This window comes from Sinocyclocheilus rhinocerous, unplaced genomic scaffold (genome assembly GCF_001515625.1).
Source record: "Sinocyclocheilus rhinocerous isolate Xijiao unplaced genomic scaffold, SAMN03320098_v1.1 scaffold972, whole genome shotgun sequence".
In the NCBI taxonomy this organism is placed as follows: Eukaryota; Metazoa; Chordata; class Actinopteri; order Cypriniformes; family Cyprinidae; genus Sinocyclocheilus; species Sinocyclocheilus rhinocerous.
In genome coordinates this window covers 48,603-59,515 of record NW_015623461.1, presented here as the reverse complement: position 1 = coordinate 59,515, position 10,913 = coordinate 48,603, and the positions used below count along the sequence as shown (strand labels likewise).

At 34.6% G+C, this 10,913-nt stretch overlaps 1 protein-coding gene across 1 annotated transcript in view; it reads left to right on the top strand.

Annotated features, from left to right (window-relative positions):
- Positions 1-10,622, top strand: part of LOC107745048 (neuronal migration protein doublecortin) — a 66,479-nt gene extending 55,857 nt beyond the window's left edge. The window contains exons 3-6 of the mRNA XM_016558911.1: positions 1,597-1,699; positions 5,677-5,766; positions 9,006-9,103; positions 9,597-10,622. Coding sequence (XP_016414397.1) covers positions 1,597-1,699; positions 5,677-5,766; positions 9,006-9,103; positions 9,597-9,653 — 348 coding nt within the window. The 3' untranslated portion in view covers positions 9,654-10,622. The remainder of the gene's footprint in view (positions 1-1,596; positions 1,700-5,676; positions 5,767-9,005; positions 9,104-9,596) is intronic.
- Positions 10,623-10,913: the final 291 nt, after the last annotated feature.

The window sequence follows — 10,913 nt, the reverse complement described above, 5'->3', positions numbered from 1 at the left end:
ATAAGCTCGATACCATAGAGCCCCCCCACATAACAAATCCCAATTTAACCCCTGGGTAGAAGTATGAACATACATAAACACATTCGCGCACACACACACACACACACACACAAACACACATCCAAGTATGCAGACAAAACAGCGCATCTCACAGCAACCAGCGGATTCATTGCTGATTGATTCCGTGTTTTGAACGAATCAGTTGAGTCAAAGTTTCATTAGCTCATGCACAAACATCTGATGAATCTGCCGTTGCCATCTGTTCACAGCAAGGTCAGCATAGATTAGCTTTGTCATATATCTCTGTGTGTGTGTGAGTGTGTGTGTGTGTGTGTGTGTGTGTGCGTGTTAGATTGGAGTGATAGACTGGGGTGGGACTCTTTACTTGGCTGGTGGTGACCTAATTTTAGCAGAATGTCAAATTGCAGTCTCCAGCAACGTCCAAAACATTTATTTCCTTGCTTATGAACAACTGAAGGACCGTAGTAAAGTCATAGACACATACAAATGTGTCTGCGTGCGTGTGAGCATCACTCAAACTGCCAATACATGGTAGAGATGCATGCTAAAATGCTGCGTTATAAAAAGCACAATTTTGGCAATTTTGGCAATGGGTATGGCTTGGTCAAAAAGGGACAAGCTCAGCACTAGGTTGTTTTGACCCAGCGGGCTTGGTCACATGTTTACCACAAAATGCTGGGCTGTGTGTGTGTGTGTGTGTGTGTGTGTGTTTCAACTATTGTTTAAAATTAATATTTCAACTGGGTTCAAATTTGAAAATAAACGCACATTTTGTTGTAAATTAAAATCAGCTTAACACATGCAGAAGGACTACAGTAAGAACACAGGCAACAGTAATAATCAGCATATGCAGTTTACTGATAAGCAAAAACAGCTAGAAAAGGACAAAAATATAGGCAAAAGTGTATGTGAGTGAGAAAAACTGCAGAAATGAATGGCAAATCAATAGTTATACAGCTTATACAGTTACATTAAATTGCTTTTTTAAAGTTCAGTGAAAATAATGCTAAATAAATATTGAATAAATTACATTTAAGCCCAAATTTGACCAGTTTTTTTTTTTTTTTCTTCTGCCAGTGAAAATAGTCACACTATGGTCAAAGCTTTAGAGTTTGACTCCTGTCAGGACACACACTAAATGAAAACTTTTAATAAACACTGAAAGTTGAGAATAAACTTTGTTATAGTGAATCAAAATGATTAAATTGCTGCTGTTTAATCGCTCATCTCAAATGCCATGCTTGAGTGGTTTCTGTGTGAGAGAAAACACTCAGACAAAAACCTTCACTTTTAAAAGAGCACATTCATTGTTGCGGGCAGTTTCAAAGTTCTCTCAAAGTTCTCTGGTATTTGCACTCAGAGAATGGATGGTACTTGAATGATGTGCATGCTCTCTTTCATGACCGCATTCCAAACCAGCACCATTGGGTTATATTCCTTTATATTCCGGTTATAGTAAGTTAGCTTAAAAAAAATTTGGGCTTCACTGGCATATCTTAATTACTGATCTGAGAAATACTAGTCATAATTTACAGTTTTTCATATCTCTGTTTCTTTCTTGTGTATTTATTTTAGGTCACTTGCTTGCAAGATTTCTTTGGTGACGACGATGTTTTCATTGCCTGTGGACCAGAAAAATTTCGCTATGCACAGGATGACTTCTCCCTGGATGAAAATGGTTGGTCATAGCTTTTAATAAATAAATGAGAAATGTAAAATATTAATGGTCACACTTTTTTTAAGGTGCAATTATCACTATTAACAAACCATTAACTATGACTTTTTCCTCAATAAACTCCTAATTTGCTGCTTATTAATAGTTAGTAAGGTTGTTGTTAAATTTAGGGATTGGGTAGGATTAGGGATGTAGAATATGGTCATGCAGAATATGTGCTTTATAAGTACTAATAAACAGCTGGTAACACTTTAAAATACCTTTTATTTCATTAATAAATCATTAACAGATATTATATAATGCTTAACAGATTGTTAGTTATTTCATATTCACATATCTAGAAATATGAGATAATGTGCTTATTGATGTTTACTAATGTACTTATTAAACATTACCTAATGATTAACAGATCATTATTTAATCTAAATTGAAATGCTTACTAAATGTCATTAAACATTCAATTTCACTTTTTGAAAATCTTCAAATGATTTTGATAGATGGTTTACAATGATTAAAAGCGTCATTAATAAATCATTAAAAAACATTATATACTGCTTATTTGATCTTTAGTTAATGTCATTACACTTTCAATTCATACGCTCCAGCAAATTATTTTAAAAGGAAGTATAATGATTATTGATTAATGATTAACAGTTAAGCTTTTAATAATTAATAATGTACTTTTGAATGCTAAATGTCATTAAACTTCAGTTCACATATTACCTAATGCTATTTTTTACATTTACAAATGTGAAAAAAATAGCTTAATTAGTCATTTCAAGCACTCCACAAACTATTCATGTTAACATATTATTCATTAACTCATAATCACAGCCTGTAAAGGTCACATGTTGGTTGGTCTTTGCTGGTTATGTAGACTTCTACTACTTACACATCTTAAATCATGTATTAAATATTTGTTCATGTTTTCGCAGTACCAAATCGTGGAAACTATTCATCATTTGTAAATGTTAATAAACGTTTACAAATCATTAGTAGGTTTATGAGCAGTCATCTCAAAGGGAAAAACTGTCCCAAATTACCTTAATTCAACCTATTTACACATTTTTACAAATAATTTATTAATTATTTGTTCATGTTTTTGCTGTACAGGATCTAGTTGAAACTATTCATCATCTGTAAATGTTTATAAATGTTTACTAATCATTTAGTACCTTTATGGGCATTGGACTTTTAGCTACTGTAACGTACTGTAACTGTAATGTTTGTGTAAAAGGTGGTTAGTTAAGTTTAGCTGAATGCTTGCTAAAGACATAACACACATTGTAATTTGGGTGGAAAACATTTTTATTGCCTCAACACTTATATTAGAATACTGCTGTATATCATTAAACAGGATATTTCTTGAATCATACATCAACAGGTACATGTCTGACCCCTCAACCCTATCCATACCACCAAACCTCTTTTTTGCCTTACCCATATCACACCTCAATAGCAGCAAAAGTATTGTGCATTAACAAAAGCTTTTAATCATTGTATAACATCTGTTAAAATCATTTGTAGATTTTCAAGAAGTGCATGATCATATGAATTGAAAGTTTAATGACATTTGTAAGCATTTTCATTTATATGAAATAATATTCTGTTAATCATAAGTTTATTATTAAAATAAGTTTATTAGTGTTACGATCACCAGCTGGAGTGCCCATGAGCTCCTCCAGAGGGCACTCCACCCCAGACTGTTGTCACTCCCTCACTAACTACATTCCTCATAATCCTTTGCCTGGACTCTTGCTCACTGATTGTATTCACCTGTGTCTTGTTACTACCTCCATCAGTCTCACACTATATAAGATGCACTCACACACACACTTGGCTCAGTATTCTGTAATGTGGAGGCGTGACAATGGGGTTGATGGATCCAAGTGCAGGCTTTATTCAAAAGAGTGGTCAAACAGGCAGGGTCACAGACCAGCAAACAGTTATAATCCAGAGCGAGACAAAAGAATAATCCACAAAACAGGCGAAGGTAAGGGCAGACAGCAAACAATCAGAAATGAGGTAAACAGTCCAAGGTCAAGAGACAAGGCTAGGCAAGAAGACAAGGAACTAGGAAACACGGAAAGACACAGGAATTAGGGAACGCAACAGGCTAACAATACTGAGCAATGAATGAGTGAAAAACCAGGCTTTAAATAGGGTGAGACTGATGGAGGTAACAAGAAACAGGTAAATGCAATCAATGATCAAGAGTCCAGGCAAAGGATTGTGGGGAATGTAATTAGTTAGTTAGTTAGTTGGTTAGTTAGTTAGTTCTCCCTCCTCTCCACCTATAGCTGGTACTGTGGGTGCCGTCGCTTCATCCACGTGGATGCTGCACACTGGTGGTGGTTGAGGGGAGACCCCCCTCATGATTGTAAAGTGCTTTGGGTGTACAGCAATACACAATAAAGCGCTATATAAATGCTTCATTCATTCATTCATAGTGAGGGAGTGACAACAGTCTGGGGTGGAGTACCCTCTGGAGGAGCTCATGGGCACTCCAGCCGGTGATCGTAACAATTAGTAAACATTTCTAGCTATTTGAATATGTATTATCTAATGATCCATTAAGCATTATATAATGTCTGTTAATAATTTATTAATGAAAATTATAAAGTGTTACCAAAGGAATATCTACAGTAGTTGCTAATAATCTTTGTTCAGTCCTGTAGCAAAGTTAAAAGCTCAGAGAAGGAGGTAGGAACCGGCAAGCATTTAAACTTTAATTATCAAATAAACAAACACAAAACAATAGTAAAGCAGCAGCTCCCACGGCTCTTGGCCCTGCCCCACTTGTCATAAGAACGAATTTCAGTTCAGCTTTTGTTCCAGTCATTCTACATAGATGGTATTGGTTTTTTTTTGTTTATCAAACAGTGCAGATGAAAATAATCCTTGTATTTTTAGTCCTACTTGATATCAAGCCTTCTATACAGCTGATCACAATCTTTTCAGCCAGACGTCTGGTTATGATTTTCAAGGACAGTGTTAAAGAACAGACAGCTATATTTAAGACAGTTTATAACATACAGTATAACAAGAGCCTATAACATTCTATACACTGATGCCTTTACTATATTGACTGCTATGCAGAATCAGCTGAGTTTAGTCAATTCAATTCAGATATCTGTACACTCTCAGTAATACTTTCAATCTGTATGTGTGTTAGAGATGGTAGTGAGAACAGAAGGAAGATGCATGCCATTGGATGTCATTAATTTAGCCTCTCAGAATCAGGCTTTCAAATAGATTAATGCATTATTCAGAATCACATTTACATATGTAAATAGCCGATGTGTGACACACATGGGTGCAATAAGATTCAGAGACATAGATAAGGTGTCAGACAACGAGGAATGTTTTTGAGAAAGGCAGAAATAATATACTGATTTGTGCCTGCAATAGGAGCATCACCAATGTTGGAGATGTTTCTTTAAAACTGTAGGTTTCAAAGCTGCAAAATACATAGGATTTAAAGTAGCTATATTATAATTTGTATTATTACTAACACTACAAGCTACTAACAAAACAGTGTATCATTTTTTATTTCCATTTTGTCTCCCATTTTTTCTCCACTTCAAAAATGGTAGTGTAGTCAGTAATTTACAAGATTTGTGCTTTTTTTTCCATTCTATATTTTGTTTAATTATTGTTTGCATGTTGTTTTGACAGCATTTCTGAATGTCTCTTTTCACTTTTCAGATTTCTTTATTGGCACATAAATAAATAAATAAATACATGCATACATACATACATACATACATAAAGTTGATAGTGTGTGTAGTTTGTATTTCCATGTTGGAAACGTTGGGTATGGGCACAAAGTTTTTCAAGGTTTTTTTCTCATGTCATGGAATTTGTCAGCAAAAGTTGGTGATTTCTCTACCTTGTTGTATTCTTCAAGGATGCCTTTTTCATCATACTTTTAAAGGCATACCTTTACTTTTGATTTGTCTCTTTTACTCTTGTTGTAGAGTGTCGGGTGATGAAGACCCCCAAAGGACAGAGGGGCTCTACTAAGAGCCCCGGTCCCGTGCGACGCAGCAAGTCTCCGGCTGATTCCAGTGAGCCAATAATTATGTGAATTATGTCAGCTCAACACACTTTTAACTCCATAATGAAGCTGGATGGATGATTGACAGGCTTTCTACAATAATACACTTTATTTTATTCTAAACAGCTTCTCCATGATATTATATTATATTATATTATATTATATTATATTAGCACGCTTATTTTCTGTTTACACAGTTAAATTATGAATGATTATAAATTATCTGTTTGTTTCATGTTTTTATGAGATTTTTAGCTCCTTGTCACATCTTGATTTTTGTTATTCTGTGATAATCTCGTAATTGCTCATGTTTGTGTATTCTTGCATCAGCCTGTGCAATTAACATTATGTATGCATAAATGGCTATTACTTTCAAAATGACTTTAATGAATGATACAGTGCAATATGTTTCATACATGCATTGCTACTTCCAGTAAATAAGCAGATTTTTAAACCTCAAATACCCACTGCAGCAAAACTGCAACATTTGGTTATAGCAGTTAATTAATTTTTTTTTTCCCCCACTAAATGTGGATTACAACTACATACAAAAGCAACTTATACTGCAGTTTTGGATCAAATTCACCATAGCCTAATGAAACTTTAAAGAGTGCTCTGAAACTAACTGAAGTTCTAGCTCACTAAAAAGCTCACTTTTAAAGGTCAAAGCCACTGGACTGAATGCCTCTAAATATGCATTTTCAGCTATTATGCCAGGGATGAGTAGGTTGTAAGAATTTTCCAGGATCATTAATCTTTAGAAAATGTCTGAACATATCCAAATTTCAGATTCTTTGCTTGCTGGGAAAGCTTCTAATGAAAGACTGATCAAAAAGGCAGTCAAAACATATGTACTTAATATGCACAAAAACAAAATATGCACAAACATCATGCCTTTTTATCCACTGATGAAAGAAAGAAAGAAAGAAAGAAAGAACAAACTTCAGTGTTTGGGTCTCTGAGGATTAAAAGATAAAGAGAGAAGACGCCTGTCACACAATTTTGAGTTTTATATACGCAGATAAATTTGCTATGTTACATGTTTAATATTTTTGAGAGGAAGGACCGCTCAATCTTCCAAGGAAGACTGGGCCAGGGGACCATCAACACCATCATTTGGTCATGGACATGTCATTATTACCCTGGCAGGGTTAAATGCAAAGGTGGCTGGGAAAGTGATGATATTTTTAGTGACGAGAAAAAAAATAAACCTTTAATATGTCATCTTTGACCTTTCAAGCCATAGTCAGCAGTGTCATGACTTGCCTGCCATCTTGTGGCAGCAGAATCTCAAAGAGAGCTCTAAATCATTTAAAGTTTGAAGTTGAAGTGTCATTTCTGCACTACTAACTTCACCAAACAAAACTGCAAAAACATTTTCACAGATGTTTCCTGAATAGTTGATACTTTGCGCTAGTCAGAGAAGTCTAGACTTTAAGTCAAAAAAAAAAAAAAAAACTTTACATGCCCCATGCAGACAAGATTTGTCATCATAATTTTTATTGTTTTCTGGATGAATAAAAATGTAAATTTCAAATGTGTATATTTGCTAAAATTGTATCAAATTTAATAATTATTAGGAGTAAATTATTATATACAGTGTAGATAACTTCAAAACTAAAAGCCAGACATGGACAAAAGCAGAAAAGATCAAATAATGATTTCATGAGGTTTTTAATTTAAAGACATGAAGGAAATATTTGTTTCAATGATATTTAATTGTAAGAATAGCTCATTTGTGCATGCTAACATTTCTTGCATGGCCTGCGTGCTTTAAATTAGAATATCTGTATCACTGCACACTCATTGGTGGCTGGACTAACGCTTTTTTAATCTCTTTTCATTTCTTTTCATGTTTCTTTATGTCTCATCCCCCTTGTTTTAAAATCCATCTTGTATGTTTTGTATTGCACTGCTCTCTTTTTGAAATAAATTAACAAAGACATTTTGAGAATTTTATATTTGAGAATTTTATATTTTGTTTAACGTTCATTCCTGTCTTTACAACATCCCTTTGGTTTTTCTGCTAGTTTGTCTTTTTTCATTCTATATTTCACATCATTATTTATTTTTAAACAGAGTTTAAAGTGATTGTTGTTAGGCTATAACATTACATGTGTACTGTATGTAGCTGGTACATGTGTACTGTATGTACACATTTTTTTTCCTATAACAGTATCATCATTTTAGTCAGGAAACCCTCTCTTCTTATCAAGAACCATTTTTAGCAGAATAGGATTGTTGATTTCTTGAAATATATTGTAGGTTCTTCACATTATTTGCTCTTTAAATTACCAGGTATTATATATATATATATATATAATAATACTATAATAACTTGAAACCAGAGTAATAAAATTGTTGGTTAACCTTGGTTGTGAAAAGTCCAAACTCTAAAGCAATGCACAACCAGACATTCATCCACCTAGCACAGTATTCCCACCACTAAAAGCCCAATTTATCACTCATTTTTGTACAAAATAATAAATGTTAAATTTCGGCTTTTACGCCTTATACACTTTCCAAATTGTAAGTGTTTAGCTATGCACAGTTTTCACTGAGGGAATAATCAAAATTATCATCTGTGGCAATTAATTGCATTCACAGATGCAGCTGATAACCCTTAAGTCTTGTTTTGAACTGGGATCATCCCTTTTAAAGGGTTCTTGTGTGCCATCTGGTGGTAAAACCCTTTATGGATCTATTTGAAATCTTTTTGCCTTAAGTTTAATAGATTGTGAACACATAGCAAGGCTAATCTAGAAAAAAATCTGGACCAGTTATGCATTCAATTAGCACATGAAAGGCTAAGATCAGCACTTTTAGAGAAGTTTTATATATCTCCTTATCCAGATTTTCCAGCATCAACTGGCTTTTCTTCTCTGTTTTATTTATTCATTAGCTGGAATGGTTTTAAGGCCTAGCACCTGGTCCTTAGTTGTTGTTTTTTTTGTATTGCTTAAAATGAAAGTTCTGTTTTTGAAACAGCCTTTAGTACTTGAGTACACACGATCACACCAACCTCACATATAAACACAGTTTTGGTGTATCATAGCAACCTGCACTGTTCATAGAGAGATGTGTAAATGAGTTCCAGCATACAGATACACACTCTAGCAGCTGGCTAGACAACAGTTGACAACATGATTACACACAGTAGGAGGGGAGACGCTGCCTAACCCCACAATTTGTCTTTTCTCTCTATCTATCCCTCTCTTTCACATTTGCACTTTTACTTTCTCTCTCTAGCTAATGGAACAGGCTCCAGTAGTCAGCTCTCTACTCCCATCTCTAAGCAGTCTCCCATCTCGACTCCGACTAGCCCCGGCAACACTCGCAAACAGAAGGTAATGTTCTGTCAGTTTTTGTATCTATGTAGGTTAACCACCTAAACCACCAATACTCCATTTTTTCTTTACTGAATATGTTTGGAATGGCATGTTACCATACTATTTTTAGTATTTTTTGCAGTATGTTCACTTGCACAAAAATGCAGTGTAACCAGAGCACACTGCATGCTGCATGCAATACTCTATTCCATAATGCAGTGCGTTCAACTGAACCTTTATTTCCAATCCAGTATCATGTAGCCAAAAAATGTTTATTGTCATTTTATAACACTTTTTTGAGCTGTTTTGAACAGCAACACCCATAGCACACAATTTCGGATTAGGATCGATCCTGTCTGACTGATATCTGATCCGACAAAAAAGTACCTTGTATAAGCAGCATTCTAGTATTCCATTTCGGACACAGCCATACTCTAAATTAGTGTGTAAACATAACTCAAATTTGTCTTTATTTCACCTTGTCTTACCCTACCCTGTCTACACCTCTTAGGATTTATTCTTGCCTCTGTCTCTGGAAGATGATGATTCACAGGGGGAGTCCATGTAGACTCTTTCCACTTTCCGTATGTCAATCAACATGCCAATCACAGAGGTATCTCTGGTGCTATCTGTCTTGAAAACATCAACATCACCGCCCTTGTGACCAGGGTGAATGCACGCATCACCTCTGCTGCCCCGTGGCCATCAGGCTTTAGACCTTGAGGCTTTGCAGCGATGGTCAGTGTACTATTTGCTGCTTGAGAATTTGTTTTATCCATTTTCTGTGTTTTGATAATAGATTTGTAGTGACTGATGAAAAATAGTATATGCGGGGCATATGCTGCAGTTTGTATTATAACAACAAACGCCTAAATTTGTACACATGGTCTGCTGTTGAAATTCATTTTATATATATGAGAAATTTGAGAAACGTTAATGTAAACACACAGCAAGTTGGTTTAGCTCTTTATACATCCAACCATAATTTTTTTTAAACCAATAATTTTGACTTTTTCATATTACCTTTTTTAAAAGCTTGGTCTTATGAATTCCAAGCAGCAAATAGTCATTTTTAGAACAGTGTGATAGTCTGACTTGTACAAAAATGACAAAAAAAAAAAAAAAAAAACTTGTTGCACCATTAACAATTTGTATTATTCTCTTTGTGTAACCTCTTTTCTCTTTCTTGAACCTCTGTTCTCTTTCTTGCTCTCTCTCTCTCTGTGCAATGGTTTAGTGTGTTTTAAAGCCATTAAGGTTGAAATAGCGCCCACAGAAACATCCATATCTCCATATCACTGTAAATAATGTGTACAGCCTACTCTAAGACACCAACATTTATGTTTTTACATTGTTGCAATGTCTTTAAAACATAGACATAATGTTAAATGTCCATGGCTCTGCAGGTAATCATTGCAAATTGAGAGGAGAGGCCAAAAGCCATATAATAAGGTCCTTTTAGTTTAAAAAACAATCCGGTAACACTTTAACTTAAGGACCAATTCTCACTATTAACTAGCATGCATATTACTAGCACATTGGATGTTTATTAGTACTTAAAAAGCACATATTAAAGCCTTATTCTGCATGGCCATATTTTAGATCTCTTAATCCTACACTATACTTAAATTTAACAACTACCTTCCTAACTATTAATAGGCAACAAATTAGGAGTTTATTGAGGCAAAAGTCGTAGTTAAAGGGTTAGTTCAACCAAAAATGAAAATTCTGTCATTAATTACTCAGCCTCATGTCGTTCCAAACCCGTAAGACCTTTGTTCATCTTTGGAACACAAATTAAGATATTGTCAATGTAATCTGAAAATCT